Source organism: Pleurodeles waltl, chromosome 3_1 (assembly GCF_031143425.1).
Source record: "Pleurodeles waltl isolate 20211129_DDA chromosome 3_1, aPleWal1.hap1.20221129, whole genome shotgun sequence".
Lineage (NCBI taxonomy): Eukaryota > Metazoa > Chordata > Amphibia > Caudata > Salamandridae > Pleurodeles > Pleurodeles waltl.
Window position 1 is genome coordinate 1,787,366,703 of NC_090440.1, and position 22,370 is coordinate 1,787,389,072.

The 22,370-nt window shown below is 44.9% G+C and overlaps 1 protein-coding gene across 1 annotated transcript in view; it reads left to right on the forward strand.

Moving 5' to 3' along the window:
* GTF3C3 (general transcription factor IIIC subunit 3) overlaps positions 1-22,370 on the forward strand; it is a 222,279-nt gene that overhangs the window by 115,628 nt on the left and 84,281 nt on the right. The window contains exons 11-14 of the mRNA XM_069225852.1: positions 1,729-1,931; positions 14,966-15,067; positions 18,306-18,441; positions 20,834-21,071. Coding sequence (XP_069081953.1) covers positions 1,729-1,931; positions 14,966-15,067; positions 18,306-18,441; positions 20,834-21,071 — 679 coding nt within the window. The remainder of the gene's footprint in view (positions 1-1,728; positions 1,932-14,965; positions 15,068-18,305; positions 18,442-20,833; positions 21,072-22,370) is intronic.

Sequence of the window (22,370 nt, forward strand, 5' to 3'; positions counted from 1 at the left end):
AAAAAATGAATGAGCAATGAAGATGTCTTTAAATCTTGTTTTTATCTTGCTTGGCATTCAAACAGAGGTCAAAATGCATTTTGTCTTCTTACCTTTGCTATTCCTTCTCGGACTAAGAAGTTAGAGGATTTTGTAAAATGAATTGTGACAATGGTGTTGTGCAAAGCGTGTAAAATGAAAGGCTGTCAGATTTCAGTTTTTTTTCTAAGCAACATTGAAATAGATATGTGAACTGTACAGACATTTCAAAGTATATTTCAGTAGTTATGATGACACCGTTTTGTAATTCTGTGTAGTGAAAAAAATATTTTATAGGATGAAAACAAATCAGAACACTTTACTTGGTGATGTGCAAATGTTAAATATTTTTGCTGAAACCCAATGTCCAAAAATTGTTTGTGCTGTATAGTTTTATCAATAAAACTGCATGTTAGCGGGAAAGTTTGTGGCCATTTAAATGGTAAATATGCTATGTATAAATGACAGTGCACTACCACATTATACTGTAGTAATATATTTATTAAAAGTGAGTTTTTAAACATTAAATGGGAAATATTCCTGCCCCTGCCCTGATGACGATGTTGTTAGTGTACTAAGCGGCAAGCCAGGGTTCGTGTGTATCCTCTATGTGGGCTTCATCTTATTAGACATGGTACAAACGTTTCGTCTAGTTAAAAAAATACTTTTTTGTACAGCAGAAATGGTGAGCTTGCATATTTGAAGGTGCTCATGTATGGGATAAGGAAGAAAAGGGTGGCTCCATAAAACAAAATGTTTACCTGGGATCACACAATTTGAGACCAGTTTATGGGTCAAGTACATTATAGCTAGGTCAAGTAGATTATTCATGTTACTAGACCTCCAGGTTTAGATTTTTTTTTATTATTTTTCGAGGCCTGTTAAAGGTTTAGCGTCACTCTTAAAGTGAATTAGGGTCACCCACACTCCTGGGGTGCCCTCTAGTTCGGTGATTGCCACAGAAATTCAACTGAGCAGCTTATACTGGAAAAACTTCCCTGTTGACTGTAAGTACATTTATGATTCCTCCCATATTGAGTTAAGCTAATAATTGAAATATGCATTTTGGTCTACAAAACCCAATCTTCAGATTCCAAATGTAGGTATTAGACAACATCACAAGAAAAAAAGAATGGAAAACTTGCACGACAGGTGAAAAAATATCAGCTCCTCAAATATTTATTTTGCTTTCTTTGGTTTCGTTTATAATTTTGTAGTAAGTTCTGCAAATATACCTATAGTGCCATTGCGCCACCTAGCGCCTTCTCAGAAACCTTCAACCTCAATCCATGTTAATTCTGTTGAGAACGCAGCACTCAGACCGGACAGGGGAGTCGGTGTGGTGGCTCCTTGTGGTGTATTGGATGTTGAAAGTGGCGTTTGTCTTGATTTGACGAGGCAAGCAATGCCACAGTTTAATTGAGAGAAAGTGGCATGCCACAGCGATATTTTATTGGACTGACAAAGTAATTCTTTGATTACTAAACAGGACTATTCTGTGCAGCAACAGAGCATCCTATTACCGTAAGCTATAGATTTAGTTTTGCAATTTGGAATCCTGACATAAAATGAAAATCCCCTTTAAAACATTTGCCCTTCGTACAGATAATTATTTCATATCTCTGGTACATTGTGGCCTCCTGGAAGACGTGAATGACTCTTGTGCGTTTTTTAATCGCTTTATACAAACGTTGACTTCTCTGCTTCTAGATTGCTTGAAAGCTTTGGGACACATGGAGCAGGCAGCGGACAGCTATGGGAAAGTGGTTGAAATGGCCCCCCTGCATTTGGATGCCCGAATTTCACTTTCTACGTTACAACAGCAGCTGAACCGGCCAGAGAAGGCTTTGGAAGCTCTCGAGCCAATGTATGACCCAGATACACTTGCACAAGATGCTAATGCGGCCCAGCAGGTAGGTCTGGCCGAGTTGATGCAAGCTGTTGCGTTAGGTGTATTTGTTTAGCGCACAACTCACCTGGCGCTGAGGCAAGAGCTGCAGGGCCGAGCTAGGATGAGGGCTAGGCGAAGAGCCGCCAGTTCTTCAGTTTCTTGTGGAATTCAAGAGCAGAGGAGGAGGCTCTGATGGGCAGGCCGTTCCAGGCTTTCCAACCGAGGTAGGGGTGGGCATGACTGACATGTCTGGTTCAGCGCATGCACGGATATGAACAAGTAGGAGTCGGGCTGAGCGGACGTGTGTGTCTAGTAGGTTTCTGGAAGTTTATGCGGTTGTTGAGCTATGTGGGGCCAGTGTTGTGTAAGGCTTTGTATGTGTGCGTCATCGTTTGATTCAGTCTGTACCTCTATGGCCAGTACATCTCTCCGTACTTTAACACCTTCTAACTGTAGGCCTGCTGGAATTGACCAGAAGCTATTTAGTAATTTTTATAATTGCTAATACTGCTCCAGCACCACACTTGAATAAGTCTGATCGCAATGTTTTGCCTAAGGCACACTTTTCATTGTGATTTTTATTTACAGTGTCTTCTGATTCAAAAAACAAAAATATAGCACGGATGAGTGAATAAAGGCACCTTTTTCCAGGGATCTTTAATCACAATGCGTTTTTATTCTTTTTAGTTGCTTTTTGTACTTCTAGGGTTCATTTACACATAATATTACATAATTTAACATTTTCTCACGTGTGTGACAGTCTTTACTCACAGTTGCAATAATTTAAGTTGTACACTAATTGTACTGCTCTGTTTACAATAAGCTGAGTATTTTGATTTTTGTCTTTGTCTGACCTTGACCTTGAGTAATTTACTGGAATCCTTCTTCCAGTTTTACTCTTTCCAACTAAGTTAGAGAGGCAGCTAGAAGCTCTGCATCTTATGAGATCATCTCTTTGTTTTTCCCTGTGCCTAATCACCCCAAATTCGAGACTGAAAAAGCATCTATATGAAATTAAATTATTTTGAAAGGTTTTCCATTTCTCCGTCTTTATTCCTTAATAATACAGTGATATTTGAGACAATTGTCCTTTCCTTGGAAATGTGTTATTGTTAATCTATCTTGGTACCGTCTGAGGCTTTTGTGCCTAAATACTTGGTCACAGCCCCTAGCTTGTGAGATGCTCCCATGCTCCCTCATGTCACTCTAAAGCTCCTAAATCCCCTTTAGTTTGGCCTTGGCGGCACATTGCACCAAGTTGGAGGCATGATTCTCCATGGGTGGCAAAGCATCACATGGAACAGGTGGATGTTTCAGATCATCCAGAATGGATCTGCCCTACCTTGTATTCATTCCCCCACATATGCACAGCAGCTTCTGGAGGGGCCACTGGCTATCTTACTGAAGGACTTTCAGGCACTTTTGGACAAGGGCACCATTGACAGGGTGCTACCAACAGAAATTAGAACTGGTTGTTGCTCCTGTTGATTTCTTGTGTTGAAAAAGGTCTGAGGCATTGGTCCTATTTTAGATCTTTGCCCTCTAAACATCTTCCTCTAAAAGAACAATTTCAGAATGCTCACCCTGGCTCAGGTTTTGTCTGCTGTGGATCCAGGTGATTGGTTAGTGGCGTTGGACTTACAGGATGTCTATTTCTGCATCTCTGTATGGCAGTCCCACTGGCATTACCTGCGGTTTCAGGTGGGCCATGAGCAATTTCAGTTCTCAATGCGCCCATTTGGCTTTCCCAGTGCCTCCCTTGTATTCATGAAAGTGAACTCGGAGATGTGAGAAAGTAGCCTCTTTCTATCATGGTTACCCCCATTTTTGGCCTGATTGTCAGTGTGTTGGACTGTGTCACTGGGATCCTGCTAACCCGGACCCCAGTTCTTATGCTCGCTCCCCTTTAAATTTGGTGGTTGCATACTGTTAACACAGTATTCCACTCATAATTGGCATAATGGTGCCCGTTATATGTCCCTAGTATATGGTACCTCGGTACCCAGGGCATTGGGGCTCCAGGAGATCCCTATGGGCTGCAGCATTACTTTTGCCACCCATAGGGAGCCCATGCAAAGGCTTCTACAGGACTGCCATTGCAGCCTGCGTGAAATGGTGCATGCACCCTTTCACTGCACCAGGTCGCTTATAAGTCACCTATATGTCAGGCCTTCCAACCCTGAAGGCTAGGTACAAAGTACCTATGTGTGAGGGCACCCCTGCACTAGCAGGACCATTTTCCCAGACGTCGTGAGTGCGGGGACACCATTCTACGCGTGCACTGGACATAGGTCAATACCTATGTCCAGCTTCACAGTGGTAACTCCGAATATGGCCATGTAAGGTGTCTAACATCTTGGCATTATACCCCAATGCTGATTCTAACATTGGTTGTATAATTCCATGCACTCTGGGGTCTCCACAGTGGACCCCCAGTACTGCCATACCAGCCTTCTGAGGTTTTCCAGGTAGCCCCAGCTGCTGCCACCTCACAGACAGGTTTCTGCCCTCCTATTGTTGAAGCAGCTCGAGTCCAGGAAGGCAGAACAAAGAATTTTTCTTTGGGAGATGAGTGTTACACCCTCTCTCTTTGGAAGGCATGGGAGGGGTACCCACCCAGAGCGTACCCACCCAGAGCGTACCCACCCAGAGCCTCTGGAAATGCTTTGATGGGCACAGATGGTGTCCTCCTTGCATAATCCAGCCTACACCGGCTCGGGAACCCCCAGTCCCTGCTCTGGCGCAAAACTGGACAAAGGAAAGGGAAGTGACCACTCCCCTGTCCATCACCACCCCAGGGGTGGTGCTCAGAGCTCCTCCAGAGGGTCCCTGGGTTTTACCATCTTGGATTCCAAGGTGGTGGGGCACTCTGGACGCATCTGAGTGGCAAGTGCCAGCAGGTGACGTCAGAGTCCTCCCCTGGTAGGTGCTTGTAGGAAGTTGGCCCTGTATGTACTATTTCAAAGTAAGAAATAGCATGCACAGAGTCCAAGGGTTCCCCTTAGAGGTAAGATAGTGGCAAAAAGTGATAATTCTAATGCTCTATTTTGTGGTAGTGTGGTCGAGCAGTAGGCTTATCAGAAGGTAGTGTTAAGCATTTGTTGTACACACACAGGCAATAAATGAGGAACACACACTCAATGACAATTCCAGCCAAGTAGGTTTTTGTATAGAAAAATATCTTTTCTTAGTTTATTTTAAGAACCACAGGTTCAAGATTTACAAGTAATACTTCAAATGAAAGGTATTTCACTTAGGAACTTTAGGAACTTTGAATTAGCAACATAGCATGTACAGTTTTCACAAAAATGGCAATAAGCTATTTTAAAACTAGACAGTGCAATTTTCAACAGTTCATGGGGGAGGTAAGTGTTTGTTAGTTTTGCAGGTAAGTAAACCCCCTACAGGGTTCAAAGTTGGGTCCAAGGTAGCCCACCGTTAGGGATTCAGAGCAACCCCAAAGTTACCACACCAGCAGCTCAGGGCCGGTCAGGTGCAGAGGTCAAAGTGGTGCCCAAAACGCATAGGCTTCAATGGAGAAGGGGGTGCCCCGGTTCCAGTCTGCCAGCAGGTAAGTACCCACGTCTTCAGGGGGCAGACCAGGGGGGTTTTGTAGGGCACCGGGGGGGACACAAGTCAGCACAAAAAGTACACCCTCAGCGGCACGGGGGCGGCTGGGTGCAGTGTGCAAACAGGCGTCGGGTTTGCAATAGGATTCAATGGGAGACCCAGGGGTCTCCTCAGCGAAGCAGGCAGGCAAGGGGGTGCTCCTCGGGGTAGCCACCACCTGGGCAAGGGAGAGGGCCACCTGAGGGTCGCTTCTGCACTGGATGTCGGCTACTTCAGGTCCTGGGGGCAGCGGGTGCAGTGTCTTTACCAGGCGTCGGGTTTTTTGAAGCAGGCAGTCGCGGTCAGGGGGGATCCTCTGGATTCTCTCTGCAGGCGTCGCTTTGGGGGGCCAGGGGGGTCAACTCTGGCTACTTACGGGCTTGCAGTCGCCGGGGAGTCCTCCCTGTAGTGTTGTTTCTCCGCAGGTCGAGCCGGGGGTGTCGGGTGCAGAGTGCAAAGTCTCACGCTTCTGGCAGGAAACGTGTTGTCTTTAAAAGTTGCTTCTTTGTTGCAAAGATGTTTCTTCTTTGGAGCGGAGCAACTGTCCTCAGGAGTTCTTGGTCCTTTTAGATGCAGGGTAGTCCTCTGAGGCTTCAGAGTTCGCTGGACACTGTGGAACGCGTCGCAGTTGCAGTTTTTCTTGAAGTGGGGAGACAGGCCGGTAGAGCTGGGGCCAAAGCAGTGGGTGTCTCCGTCTTCTCTGCAGGGCTTTCCGGTCAGCAGTCCTTCTTCGTCTTAGGTTGCAGGAATCTATCTTGCTAGGTTCTGGGAGCCCGTAAATACTCAATTTAGGGGTGTGCTTGGGTCTGGGGGGTTAGTAGCCATTAGCTACTAGCCCTGAGGGTGGATACACCCTCTTTGTGCCTCCTCCCTGAGGGGAGGGGGGCACATCCCTAATCCTATTAGGGAAAATCCTCCATCTCCAAGATGGAGGATTTCTGAAAGTCAGAGTCACCTCAGCTCAGGACACCTTAGGGGCTGTCCTGACTGGCCAGTGACCCCTCCTTGTTTTTCTCACTATCTCCTCTGGCCTTGCCGCCAAAAGTGGGGCCGTGGCCGAAGGGGGCGGGCAACTCCACTAGCTGGAGTGCCCTGGGGTGCTGTAACAAAGGGGGTGAGCCTTTAAGGCTCACCGCCAGGTGTTACAGTTCCTGCAGGGGGAAGTGAGAAGCACCTCCACCCAGTACAGGCTTTGTTACTAGCCACAGAGTGACAAAGGCACTCTCCCCATGTGGCCAGCAACATGTCTGGTGTGTGGCAGGCTGGTAAGTCGGGTATGTTTTCAGGGGGAATCTCTAAGATGCCCTCTGGGGTGTATTTCACAATAAACTGTACACTGGCATCAGTGTGCCTTTATTGTGCTGAGAAGTTTGATACCAAACTTCCCAGTTTTCAGTGTAGCCATTATGGTGCTGTGGAGTTTGTGTATGACAGACTCCCAGACCATGTACTCTTATGGCTACCCTGCACTTACAATGTCTAAGGTTTTGCTTAGACACTGTAGGGGCATAGTGCTCATGCACTTATGCCCTCACCTATGGTATAGTGCACCCTGCCTTAGGGCTGTAAGGCCTGCTAGAGGGGTGACTTATCTATGCCATAGGCAGTGTGAGGTTGGCATGGCACCCTGAGGGGAGTGCCATGTCGACTTAGTCATTTTCTCCCCACCAGCACACACAAGCTGGCAAGCAGTGTGTCTGTGCTGAGTGAGGGGTCCCCAGGGTGGCATAAGACCTTCCCTGGCATCAGGGCCCTTGGTACCAGGGGTACCAGTTACAAGGGACTTACCTGGATGCCAGGGTGTGCCAATTGTGGAAACAAAACTACAGGTTTAGGGAAAGAACACTGGTGCTGGGGCCTGGTTAGTAGGCCTCAGCACACTTTCAAATCATAACTTGGCATCAGCAAAGGCAAAAAGTCAGGGGGTAACCACGCCAAGGAGGCATTTCCTTACAGTGCTTAACTGTGTAGCTGACTGTAGGAAGTTGGCTCTATATATACTATCTCAAAGTGAGAGATAGTGTGCACAGAGTCCAAGGGTTCCCCCTAGAGGTTGATAGTGGCAAAATTAGATAATACTAATGCTCTATTTTGTGGTAGTGTGGTCGATCAGTAGGCTTTTCAGAGGGTAGTGTTAAGTATTTGTTGTACACACACTGGCAATAAATGAGAACACACACTCAAAGACTTAACTCCAGGCCAATAGTTGTTCTTCTTTTCTTAATTTATTTTATAACCACAAGATTCAGAATTTAGGTAAGTACATAAATTGTAAGGTACTTCACACAGGTAAGTATGGAACTTTGAATTAAAACAGTAATGTACACAGTTTTGGCAAAAATGGCAATAAGCTATTTTAAAAGTGGACACAGTGCAAAAATAAACAGTTCCCGGGGGAGGTAAGTATTGGTTAGTTTCTCAGGTAAGTAAAGCACTTAAAAGTTCAGTCTCTGGGGCATAGGCAGCCCCCCGTTGAGGGTTCAAGTCAACCCCAAGCACCCAGCAACACAGGGCCGGTCAGGTGCAGAGGCCAAAGTAGGGCCCAAATAGCATAGGTGCCTTAGGAGAACAGGGGTGCTCTGGTTCCAGTCTGCTATCAGGTAAGTACCTGCGTCCTCGGGAAGCACACCAGGGGGGTTTTGTAGAGCACTGTGGGGGTCCCCAAACAGGCACACAAAATACACCCTCAGCGGCACTGGGGCGGCTGGGTGCAGTGTGCAACGTAGGTGTCAGATTGTAGATAGGAAACAATGGAGAGACCCGGAGGTCACACTAGCAATTCAGGCAGGGCACAGGTGGGTTCTCAGACCAGCCACCGACTGGCCTGGGATGAGGGCCGCCTGCTGGTCACTCCTGCACCGGTAGTTGGTTCCTCTCGGTCCTGGGGGCTGCGAGTGCAGTGCAATGCTTCTTCCAGGGTCGGGTTCCTTAGTTACTGGGCAGTCGCGGTCAGGGGGAGCCTCTGGATCCTCTCTGCATGCGTCGCTGTGGGGGTGCAGGGACTCAGGGTGTCCACGTCATTGGAGTTGCCTGGGGGTCCTCTCTGCGGTGTTGGTTCTTCTGGACACGAGCCGGAGGCGTCGGGTGCAGAGTGTGAAGACTCACGCTTCCAGAAGTGAGGCTAGAGTCTTCTTTAAAGATGGTTTCTTTGTTGCAGTGTTGGACAGAGCCGCTGTCCTCTGGAGTTTCTTGGTCCTTTAGGTACAGTCGAGTCTTCTGAGTCCTCAGAGGTCGCTGGTCCCGCTGGATGCGTTGCTGTGCAGGTTCTCAGAGTCTGGAGACAGGCCGGTAGGGCTGGGGCAAAGTCAGTTGTCGTCTCTGCGGGGCTTTCAGGTCAGCTGTCCCTCTTCTTTCTTCAGGTTGCGGGAATCTGATTTCCTGGGTTCAGGGTCACCCTTAAATACTGAATTTAGGGGTGTGTTTAGGGCTGGAGGGCAGTAGCCAATGGCTGCTGTGCTGGAGGGTGGCTACACCCTCTTTGTGCCTCCTCCCTGTGGGGAGGGGGGGCACATCCCTAATCCTATTGGGGGAATCCTCCAAAACAAAATGGAGGATTTCTTAAGGCAGGGGTCACCTCAGCTCAGGACACCTTAGGGCCTGTCCTGACTGGTGGGTGACTCCTCCTCCTTTTTCTCATTATCTCCTCTGGACTTGCTGCCAAAAGTGGGGGCTGTGTCCGGAGGGACGAGCATCTCCACTAACTGGAGTGCTCTGAGGTGCTGTAACACCAGGCTTGAGCCTTTGAGGCTCACCGGCAGGTGTTACAATTCCTGTCGGGTGGAGGTGTGAAGCACCTCCACCCAGTGCAGGCTTTGTTCCTGGCCACAGTGACAAAGGCACTCACCCCATGTGGCCAGAAACCTGTCTGGATGTGGCAGGCTGGCAGAAACTGGTCTGCCTAACACTAGGAGTTGGACTGGTATACAGGGGGCATCTCTAAGATGCCCTCTGTGTGCATTTTTGAATAAATCCCACACTGGCATCAGTGTGCATTTATTGTGCTGAGAAGTTTGATACCAAACTTCCCAGAATTCAGTGTAGCCATTATGGAAGTGTGGGGTTCGTATTTGACAGACTTCCAGACCATATACTCGTATGGCTACTTTGCACTTACAATGTCTAAGATTTGGCTTAGACACTATAGGGGCAGAGTGCTCATGCAACTATGCCCTCACCTGCGGTATAGTGCACCCTGCCTTAGGGCTATAAGGCCTGCTAGAGGGGTGACTTACCTATGCCACAGGCAGTGGGTTGTGGGCTTAGGCATGTTCTCCCCACCAGCACACACATGCTGCGAGGTAGTGTGCATGTGCTGAGTGAGGGGTCCCCAGGATGGCCCTTAGAGAGCTTCCCTGGCAACAGGACCCTTGGCACCAGCGGTACCATTTACAAGGGACTTATCTGTGTGCCAGGGATGTGCCAGTTCTAGAGACAAAGTACAGTTTAGGGAAAGAACACTAGTGCTGGGGCCTGGTTAGCAGGGTCCCAGCACACTTTCAATCATAACTAGCATTAACAAAAGGCAAAAAGTTAGGGGGTAACCATGCCATGAGAGGCATTTTCCTGCACTGACCAATCCCCCTTTCCGGGCTACTTAGGGTTTTTGTTCTGGATGTTTCCTCAAATTCGGATTGCAAGACTCCAGCAGGAATCCTCTGCATCCTTTACTTCACCTTCTACCAACGAAACTGCACCTGGACCCTCCAGGGACTCTACAAACTGGAACAAAGTAGCAAAGGTGACTTCTGCAACATTGTATCTTCAGCTCCTGCCAGCAACTGCAACTGTTTCCAGGTCGTGTATCCTCCGAGGACTGCCTATCTTCAGCCTGCACCAGAAGAACGAAGGAATCTCCCTTGAAGTGAAGGAGTCACTTCCCTGCTTCAGTAGGCACCCCTCTGCAGTCTCGACCAGTGACGTGGATCCCCTCTTCTGCGAAGTGCGTGGATCCAGCAGCACGGATGGTGGACTGAAGTAGTCCTGGCGGTCCTAAGGTCCAGCTGTCCAACTTTGGTGGAGGTAAGAGCTTGCCTCCCCACGCAAGAGAGTACCCCCATGCCCTGCATGTTTTGCAGTTGCCAAGGCTTGTTTGTGGCCTTCCAAGTTCTTCGTGCACAGCACAACTCCGGTCCCCAACACTCTATCCTGTGACGCACAGCTTCCTGAGTGTTTCGCCTGCGGCGTGGGATCCCTTTGTGTAGTGCTGCATGGGCCTCCATTTGCACCTTCTTTGTCCCCGTACTGTGGGACTCTTGTGCGGGCTGCCTGGTCTTCTGAGGGCTCTCTCAGTTACTGAGAGCCACCTCTGCCTCCCCTTCCTAGGTAGAGGCCACCTGGTCCCGGGCAGCGCCATTTTTCACTAACCGTGTGCTTGGTGTGTGCCAAGGCTTGCTGGCAGAATCCAGCGACGCATGCCAGACTGCAGTCATCTGTCTGGCGTGGGACATCTGACCCACCAGGAACCCGCATCCGCCTTCTTGGGTGCAGTACTGACTGTTCTTCTTCACTGGTGGTTCTTTTTTTGCACCATCATCCGGGTTAGCAGGGGCTCTCATTCTCCCTGGGCTCTTCAGTACTTCTTGGACTTAGTCCCCTTCTTCCACAGGTCTTCAGGTCCAGGAATCCATTATTGGTGTCTTGCAGTCTTTTCTGGTTCTTGCAAAATCTTCTATCATGTGTTCTTTGTGTTCTAGGAAACTTACTGTGATTTACTCCTGCTTTCCTGGGCTCTGGGGTGGGTTCTGTTACTTACCTTTGGTGTTTTCCTACACTCCTAGCGCCCCTCTACACACTACACTTGCCTAGGTGGGAAGCCGACTTTTGCATTCCACTATTTTAGTATATGGTTTGTTTGTGTTCTCCCTAGGCCCATTGCTATCTTTTGTAATTTTCACTATTTGCACTGTTTTGTAACTGTTCTTACAGCTATTTCTGCATTCTAGTGTGTATATACTGTGTATATTACTTACCTCCTAAGGGAGTATAGTCTCTAAGGTATTTTTGGCATTTGTGACACCAAAATAAAGTACCTTTATAACAGTGAGTATTTTCTTTCATGGGTGTAAGTACTGTGTGACTACAGTGGTATTGCATGACTGCTAGGTAGGCCTTGGTTGCTCGCCCACACTACCGCTAGAGAGCCTGGCTTCTAGACACTGACCAGATCTCACTAATGAGGGATAACTGGACCTGGTATACAGTGTAAGTACCTTTGGTACCCACTACTAACCAGGCCAGCCTCCTACAGGAGGTTGCTGCCCATCTTCGGAGGTTGGGAATACCAGTCTTTCCCATACCTCAGTGACTGGTTGCTGAAGGTAGGCTCTCCCTAAACTGTCATGGATCATCCAGGTGACTGCTAATTTTATAACATCCTTAAGATTTTTATCAGTGTGCCAAAGTCATGCCTAACTCCTACCCAAAGTCTCCCTTTCATCAGAACCTTCCTTGGTGTGGTGGTGTTTCAAGCCTTCCATCTGCCTCAACGAGTCCAAGGCATTTGGGCTATGATACTGATGTTTCAACCTTTGACCTGGGTCTCCGTAAGAGCAGCTGTGGAACTTCTTGGTCTCTTTAGCCTAATGCAACCTGCTAGTGGATCACGCCAGGTGTTACAGGCGGGATCTGCAGTGGGAAATGAAGTCTCAGTGGGCTCAACACCTTAGGAACCTGTCACATTCCATCTTGGTGTTGGAGGAGACTGCAACATACCTACTGTGCTGGCTGCTGGATTGCAGTTGGACCATTGGCAGATTCCTCTTTTGCCCCACCTGAAACAAACATTTGTGATGGATGCATGAGTGCTGGGTTGGGGAGGTCATCTGGTAGAGGGGGAGATCAAAGGACTCTGCTCTGTGGCACCGAATGGCTTCCACATAAATCTTTTGGAGTTGTGGGCAATTCACTTGACACTAAAAGCGTTCCCTCAGGTGTAGGAGGAGACAGGCATAGGCCCTCAACACCACCACCACCACCACCACCATGAGGTACTGCATTAAGCAGGACAGGGTATGGTCATGGGTGCTGTGTCAGGAAGCTCGACTCCTCTGGAACTGGCTGGTCCATGAAGGCTTGGTCGTACCTGGTAAGATCTTCAGGGCAGGCAAACTCAGTCAGCATTTTTTAGCAGATCACAAATGGCAACTACACTCGGAGCTGGCAAAGGGTGTGGTCCAGCAAAGGAGAGAACCCTAGCTGGATATTTTTGCCACCGCTGAGAATGCGCAATGTACAAAGCTTTGTGTGTTGGAGTTCCTAAAGCAGTTCTCCCTCAGAGATGCCTTTCATGTGGAGTGGAGCTCTCGACTCCAGTACTCCTACTGCCTCTTATTTCTCTGTTCTGAAAATATCTGGAGCAACTGGCCCTAATTCATCCTAGTGGCTCCTGATTCATAAAGGACAGTGTGGTATGCAGACCTTCTGTCCATGAGCATCTGATTTTTGTATATCCAGCCTTTGCAAGTCCAGTTGCCTGATGTTTTACTTTTTTCTCTATCCTTAGTCTAGCAAGTCATTGCTTTATCTACTGTTAAAGGTAACTGATTGGCCTTTTTTTTTTTTTTTCTTAAGTGTACCTCATTAGCTGTGTCTGATTAAATCAGCGTTGTGATACACTTTTTTTTTTTTTTTAAATATATCTTTTTATAATTTTACTCCGCAATAAATTGTACAAATTTGCTGTCAGCAATTTGGGTTTATATGTAGCTTATTGCATAGGAAGATATCCGTAAGAGCCTATAAGTTAAAATATCAATGTTGAGTCATACATGTGAAACGCTTTCTAAAAAGGGCTTACCCACATGCTTGTGCCAAAACGTTTGTCATGCTGTAACTTGGGACCGTAATTTGATACTTACATTCTTGGTGTGTATCCCATTTGAACCATTGCACAGCTGCCATCCAAGACTGTTAACCTTGAAAACATTGTTCCTCAGAACGATCACGCCAGCTCGTCACGTGAGTGAGTTACAAGCATTATCCATCTAGCAACTGTAGATTACCTTTTTTCGACACAAAACTAGTGCTGAGGACTAAGGCAGCGTTTTTCCCAAACTTCTACTTCACCCAACCAAGCAGGAGAAGAAATGCAATAGTTTTGAAGCAAAGAGAGTACTGAACTTTTATATCGTTCACACCAATTGTGGGTTCGCTGTGACATAGGGCTAAGCAGTACTAAAAGAGGCACTTTCTACAATGATTGTGTTTCGCATCTAGGTCTGCTATGGATTAGCTAACAAAAAAGCCTTTGGGAGATTTTCAGGCTCATTCTTCCAGAGCCAAGGCTGCTACCACTCCACTGGTGGGTGGAGTACCGGTCTTGGCCCTCCACCAGGCTGCTACGTCTGTTTGTTCACAGGTTCACAAAGCACTATTGTTTGGATAGGCAGGTCAGGCAGGAGGGACATTTTGTCCCTTCGGCCCTGCAGGACATTGATCTGAGCCATTTCACAGACCCACCACCTGGAAGAATACTGCTTTATCTATTCCCAAGGTGAGGAATATATGGTTACAAGTATCAATCAGAAAGACAAGTTACTTACCTTCTATAACTCTCTTTCTAATGGACGTTTTTCTGTATCTAAAAAGTTCCATATTAGAAATATGCACACTGTTGAATCCGATTTACGCAAGGCTCCACGTCCAACAGAAGGACATATATGATAAGGATACTGATTAGCAAGGATAGCAGTAATATGTGGCCCCAACTTTACTTCTGAGGTAGGATGAACCCGGCATGTGAGCCACATGCCACCTACCAATGTGTGAGGGAATTGCAGATAAAAATCACAGGCTCCTGGGAGTATTCACAAGGTGAGGAATCTGCTACTAAATATAGTATCCACCAGAAAGAGCACTGCTGAAGGTAAGTAACTTGTTCTTTTGGGGGGGAGGGGATGTGACTGATACAGATTATAGCCTCCATTAGCACAGTCAATCCAGTTGCAGGGTTGTAGTGGCACTGGTGTGAACTGCATCACAGAGTCTTAACAAGAATGTGTATTGGGAAAAAGAATGAAATGCAGGATATTGAAGAGGCAGGTTTAGACTAAAAAAAAAACAGCACCAGATGGAAAAGTAGCCTATCTGCCATTTATCACACAGGCAGAGATAGTGCCTTTCTATTGTACCCACAGCAAAGCTATGAATACACTGTGGCTCTGCTACTACTGCCCTTTGTGCCTCTTTTTAGAGCAGTCTTCATTGCAGGTTTAGCTTCCAGTATTAATTTTACTTGCTGCTTTTTGAAAATTGACTTGCAGCATGAAACTCCAAGTTATTGTAGAGTTCTAGATGTTTATAGTTCTGTGCAACATAATTAACAGAATCATAATCACGAAACCATTATATAAAAAAGGTACAGTATTAGTAATGATTCTTCTTTGCATTAAAGGTTGCTGTCACGAAGAGAAGCCGTGTGTATTCATAGAGATCTCTTTTCTCATTTAGGAATTAAAGCTGTTACTTCATCGATCTACTTTGCTTTTCTCACAAGGCAGAAGATATGATTATGTTGACACATTACTCACAATGCTGGCAATGCTTTTAAAGGTGAGTGAACTATAAAGTAAAGATTAGGCAGTGTTGATTCTGATTTAGCATTAAATCACATTTTGTGTTTGCAGTTGTGAGAGATTCTTAGACGGTTGTAAAATCACAATTTTCATTGCAAGTCCATGATCATTTAGCAGATCCTGGCAGCTGTGAATTATTTTTGACTGAAATGTTAAGTGGTTTTTGAGATATTTGTTTTCCAAAAAGCTGTTGTAATTGTCATTAATTCTGTCATTTAAATAATACTCTAGAGATATGATTTTACCTTGAATTGGGTCAAATTCAGGTTGTAGAAAAAAAGTTTGTGGGAATGTGGGTGGACAGTTGGATTGGATCATTGAAGTGCACAGGGTAAGAAAGCGGTATCCAGAGCTACAGGAATTCCATTTGCTATGAAGAAGAAAATATCAGTTTGTAGAGTAAAAGGACTATTGGCAACTCATGGTGAGAAACAGTATTTTTTTTTAGGCAGAGAGAATGATACGGGTGCTTATGATAAGTAGAAAAGTAACTTAAATTTGAAAAAAGTATTTTCTTAGTTGAAAAATTGGTAATTCAAGCCAAACGTATAACAAAATGTAAAAAAATAAATAAAAAAAAAAAGATCAGTGCAGCTCAGGGTGGTTAAATTGGGTGTGCAGTACAATAAGTGGGCAATTAGGCAAAACATCTACTCTGTGCTTAGTGAGCACCTTAGCACTTTAGATTATTTGCACTTGGATGCTGGGGCAGGACCTTGCATGTTCTCTTCGCCCATACCATACACTCGTGCTCACTGTGCGTGACGGATGGCAGAAGTGGGTTATATGAACTTGGGCAGCTATCCCAGCTGTGCACAGCAGAAGGCTGTGTGCAGTGGGTTATGTGTCAATGTGCGGCACACGAAGCCTGGCCTTGGACGGCACCCAGTGCTTGGTCCCCCGTGTGCATGGTTGCAGACCAAAAACAGTGGTTTATATACACATAACCTGAGCTTATACCTCAGTGCATGCACAATGTTGTGTCTAAATATAGGGTATGTTTTTTAAGACGGATGATTGAGATGTAGGAATGTAGTGAGTGGGAATAATGTTCATTTAGATTAGATTTTTTTTTTTCGTGGTGGCTAAGCCAGAGCTTGATTAAAGTCTGTTTATTTTAAAGGCAGTGTTTCTTTGTGTCCTGTCTTAGTCCGTCCTCTGCTGGATTTCGATTTTACAGGGATTGACATTAAGGATCAAGAGCACCTTCATCCACTTAGTGCTAGGTCATTGATGCATAAAGATTTGCCTCTGAATCCTGAATTTTGAACTTGGTCATTCATGTTGTTGCTATACGTTAAAAGGGAAGGAATTGATCAAGTAATTTCCTCTAACTCATTGAGTAGTAAGTGAAAAGACTGAGGCCAGTAGAAAGAAGCTGCAGGGATCTGTAATTTTAAATAAAGGAAAGAAAGTTAAGAGTCAAAAGTAGAGAGTTGTGGTGTGGAAGGCCCAGCACCTCAGATGAGGGTTACTGCAGAGAGGAACCATATTTACACCTGGAATATCAACAAATCCAGTGAACAGGGAACTTAGCATTTCACCTTCTCTCTCTTTTTTTTTTTTTTTTTAGGTGATGTGAATTAGACTACTGGGGGAGTGGGTGATGGTTCTTCCCCTATTGAGGTACTGGTTTATAGAGTAAAAGTTGTAGAAATTCTAGAGGGGCTGGATGTAACGTTTGTTTATGTCAGTGTTTTGTGGGCCTTCAGGCTGTTGCAAAAACCTAGTGTCTCCACAATTTCTATTCGGTCGGACGTTTGTTATCTTTTTATCAGCGACCCACAGATCCGAGTTTACCAAGATAAAGATTTTTTTCTACAACATTGGGAGAACAGTGGTAAACATTTTCTTCAAGGAATGCAGTAATGTAGCCCAGTTTTCTGTGCATAAAATGTGATTAAATAGTCAAGGCAAAATGTCAAAGGGACCGTATACCATGATAAGAATATCTAGGGACATTATATCAAAAGGTAGGTTAATGTAGAATTTCTATACTTAATTCCAGATATGTGCCTTGCTGATCTATGGATCTTCAAGGTGCGTAGATGTGGAGTTAAGAATAGTGAAACCTTACTTTCCTCTGTGCTCTTACCGCTTTGATCATTTGTCCCTCTTGTAACAATATTTTGTCCCATCAGTAATTCTGCCTTTGGTATTCTGTAGTACAATCTTAAAACTTGAAGAGTATTTAATACAAAAGTGTTTCATTGCAGATTTTACTCATTCTTTTGTGAGCTGTCTCCCACAAAGATCTTTAGTTCCCATCTACACGCTACCACAAATTGTGCCAATTTGGGTGTGGCCTTTTACCTCATTACAGGATGCAAATTAATTAGCTGCAGTCACCAGTAAATCGAGATACAATATTTAGAATAGTTTCTTATTTTGATATTTTAGAGATTGAACTATCCATTTTTTACACTACACACTTCACTAAAGTTTATTTTTCACATGTATCTTTAGTCCTGTGAAAGAGACAGAAGATAAATAATTAAAACTCTTTACAATGTGATTTTTGTTTTCCTATGCCATCATAACAGAGGAACAAAGAGTTCCTTGTGATCAAAATGCTCATCCAGTGTACAGCTGCCTTGTGCTTAAACCTGTGCTCGCCTAATAATTATATATAGTTATACTGTATGACCCATGTGTTTAGCTTTTAATACATGTGATTAGGAGCACAGAGTTGATTAATAGCTATGATCAGGAGCAGCAATCACCTGATGTTCTCAACAACACAACCTGAATTTGGTGTAACCGTGTGATTCAGGTCTTTCCTGGAAATTTCTTGGTTTTGAAATAAGCTAATCTCACAGTGTCTTGCGTGCTATTGCAGTGCACTGTTCGGAGAGATATAGTAGGTTGAAAAGACAACCCAGTGTCTTTGTTAGATTAATTTATGTGTACCTACCCAATTTCAATCATATTTATACTTTGTGTAAGTGCACCATTTGTATCACCATGCCTTTTTACTGTAATCCTGTATCATACAGTGTAGGACACAATATAGCAAAGATGTACTTAATTGCTCCAGGGTTTGTGTAAAGCATCAGCTCAAATTGAATTGCTCACTGATGCAGGTAATGTATGTATTGCCACTCTTCTGTGAAATTATGAAACATTGACTTATTTTAAACTAACCATTCGTTTGCAATGAAAAATGGTAACAAAAACTAATTTCATTTGCTTACCTTTCACCTTTCTGCGTTTAGGTTGCAATGAACAGAGCTCAGGTTTGCTTGATATCTAGTTCCAAATCTGGAGAAAGGCATCTTCACCTTTTGAAGGTTTCCAGGGATAAGATTTCAGACAGTGATGACCAAGAGACTGCAAATTGTGATGCAAAAGGTAGGAATTTATTCATTATTGGACTGATAATGTAGCTGTGTCATATTTGTATTATTAAACTGAAAGGAAGTTCCCATCATTAATTTATGTTTACAACCCCAGCATAATACTATTTAAATAAAAAATAAAAAATTATGCAACAACGGCCTGTGATCAGATACTCTTTCTGTGCACAGTGATTTAAGACTAGCAGCAGTGCGAGTATTTGACTTGAGCTTTTGAGGCCACAGAGACTTGATATCAACCTTGAGTCAGCTTGCGTGTCATAAAAAAGTGTCACCAAGAAAAGCACAGGAAATAGTTAAAAGGTTTACTACCATTAATATTTTATTTGATATTTAAGCATTATCTTAAGGGTGAGATACTCAAGCCCTTAATGATTTGGGGCAGATGCGCAGCATCAGGAGAGTATTATCATATTAATGCAATTTCATGTTTAATAAACACTGTGGGGCACAGAAAAGTCAGTCTGCTGAAGTCCTGACGGGTAGGTTACCGCCAGTGTGTCAGCCTCCCCGTTGGGACCATTACGAGTTTCCCACTGGCGGGGTTACCACCATTAAACTGCTGGTGAAGAAGGGGGTTGTAATCCCCATGGTGGCGCTGCTTGCAGCGTTGCCCTGGCAGATTAAGACCCCCCACCCAGCACCGCCAGACAGTCATGTAGATGAAAACTAGCAGTGGTGGCGGTCCGACTGCAGTGCTACCAGGGCGGTCGTAATATGGAACTCTGCCTGACACAATGGAGGAGGTCCGTCCTCCACCGCGACACTGGAGGTCATAAGACCAACAGGGTTGTAATGAGGCCCTATGCCTTTGTTTTGGGCACACCTGTTTTTGTTTTTATGGCTTCAGGTCTGTCAACATTCTTAATTAATCTCTACATTTATAATTCTCTGTGTCTTTATGCAGAAAAAGATTATCTATTCTAATCCAGTATTCCTCAAAAGGACTTCATGTTTCTAAAGAAGCGAGTGCTTAGAGGACATTTGGGATGCAAGATAAGAATTAACTGGAAATTCCTCTTGGTTGGAGAGGGAATGGGGTGTTTCCCTACTTATGTCACAGCTATATTTAAAGAAGGTAGCAAATCCAGTCTTTGTGGACAAAAGGAAAAAGGACACAGAGAGGATTGAGACATTCCATTTAACTATGATTTTCTCTGCCACCCTCCAATCTTGTGCAGCAAGTACAGGTTATTCAATGCCTTCCCATTAAGCACTGCTGAAGGAAGGTGAGTGCTCGAGATATCCCTGCTCAAACAGTCCCAGATAGCTTTGTGGATACCCTGGAGCCAAAATATGTTCAATCTGAGAATAGCTAATAATAGTGAGAGCAGAAGGGAACACTGACTTATGTGGAACTGGCAGTGCTTGTGAAGTACCGTCAAAACAAACTTAAGACATTAAAACTAGAGTTTGTTAAGGTTTCTAATATTAAAAGTTCATTTGCAAGTCCACCATAGAGCAAGTTGCACTACTCAGACCATCTTGATTCTTTAAACTTTCCTGCAGAGAATAAAGTCAGTGAAAGCCTTGCCCAACTTTCCTGTCATAACAATACTTAAAAATAAGATTCAACCTGCAATTGCAAAACAATTAGTGACATAAAATTCCTAAGCTGAACAAGGCCAAAAAATGCTTTGTGTAAAGGACTTCTCTGATAACAAAAACACAGACTTTAGCAATCCGTCGAACGTTGCTGCCCTAACCGTTGGGAGAACTAAGTTATTCAAGTGGAAATGCCAGCAGTGAAGGACATTCATCTTTCAGACTAAATTGAAAGATTGAAGGAAATCATTAGAGATGCCCCCATATTCACAGGTCATGACGTATTGGGAATAAAGGCTAATAAAACATGCCCACCTAAAGCAAAATGTTTACCTGTGACGAAAAGTCAGCAACTCAAAAAGTTCATGAGAATCCATATTGCTTAATGCACTCTGATTCAATCTTTGTGGGCGGAGGAAAAAGTAATTTACCAGAAACACATTGGTTCAGCAAGGGACTGAGAAACATATCTTCAAGTTTTAAAAATCATTCTAGGATATTTCCAGGCCATCTTGCTGTAGTTTTACAGTATCTTGCATTTCTGAAAGTTGAACATTCATAAATAAGCCTGGCAACGCCACTTTTCTATGGTATCTTGAGTATGTAGTGTTTAACCTTGCCCCTCCTGCATCAGTGTCCTAATTTTTTAATTTTTTTTTTTTTTTTGCGATAGCTGTTTAAATACCCTTCGGATGCTCAACAAGACTGTAAACCACCAACCCATTCATAGAGTCCACAACAATCTTTGTAACAGATGTATTAATCTTGTGAAGATTTGTTTTACAAGCACAAGTTCGATTTCTAATTTTACCTGGTTCTTTTTTTAATATTTGTTTTCTTAGCAATTTTTGCAGTGCTTACAAGTGTTCTGTCCAAGGATGACTGGTGGGGTCTCCTCTTGAAAGCTGTGTATGCTTTATGTGATTTGTCCCGATACAATGAAGCTGAACTGCTTGTGGACTCCTCTCTGGAGTATTATTCCTTTTATGATGACCGGCCAAAGCGCAAAGAGCTAGAGTACTTTGGACTTTCAGCAGCAATTTTGGACAAGAACTTTAGAAAAGCCTACTATTACATAAGGTAAGACAGTTATAACTCCCTGTGCTATTTGACTTAGTTCTCCAGGTTTGAAGTAGTCAGTCATTTGACATTTTAACATCTTTGATATAATGGCTGCGATTGTTGTTGACCTCCTGACACTAATGTCCTGCTCTGACTTATCATTCTTTTTAATATCTATTCATTTCAATCATTAACACTGGTACACAGTACACTGTTATAAAATTATCTAACTTCGCAATACAGCCTCGTAGCTGCTAGTGTGGATGGTGCAAATAATTCTCATGATCTGATAGAGACAACTAGCCGCAGATTCCTTCATTTAGAATTCTCCCCCAGACATCAGACTGGATCCGGAAACGTTTCTTCAGCAGTACCTCTGCACATTGGTAGAAGGCGTTGAACGACTCCGCAACGATGTCGTCTCCGAAAATGACGTCAGCGGAGTCCATATATACCCTCCTCCGACTCGCTGAGGTCAGTTTCTTCTTTTCCACACAGCAATGCGGATACGGTGTATCATAGTACCTCGGGCCCTTTGGCATTTTCTACTCGACTTGGGGTATTTTGTTTAAAATAAAACATCCATCTCAGTAAATAGTGTACATGCCTTCTGGGTTTAAGCCCTGTGGATCCTGTTCCCAGCAGATGCCGGCCACGGATCCTCATTCTATCTGTTTGTGGTGTCTGGGATCTCATCATGATGCCAACTACTGCAACGCCTGCCATATTCTGAAGACGAAGTCTTTGAGGGAGCGTCGTATGAAGCTCCTTTCAGCACGGGCGGGCGGACAGGTCCTGTTCACACCGGCGTCGCAGTCCTTCTTCGTCTTAGCGGTCCTGGGAGCGCTCCAGGAGTCATTCTCGCAGAATTCCGTCGACCTCGGCTGCTTCTTTGACATCTCCAGGTAGGTCTTCCCAGGCACCTGCACGCTCTTCGGCATCTCTGTCTCCGCGTTCTCCTCCAGTGGAGTCCGTGTCGACCCCATCTTTTCTGCCGTTTCCCGACTATGGACCAAATGTTATTATATGTCACTTCATTCTATTCTTTCCTTCCCCTCCCTCTGGAGCTCTTTCGGGGCCTATGGAGGTGGTGAGTGTATTGGCAGGGTCTTCGCCAGCGGTTTCCACCTTTTTGCCTGCTTAGAGTCTTGAATCCAACTCCGGCGTTGGGTCGGCGCCTGATCCTTTTGTCCCAACGCCCCACTCTGCGGTTTTGGACCTGTCTTGATTTCTCCAGAGTCGGACGATGCCGCTTCTGAGGAAGCTTCCCCCACTCGACGTCGGTTGACAACGATGCCGGCAGCGGCACCGGGGACT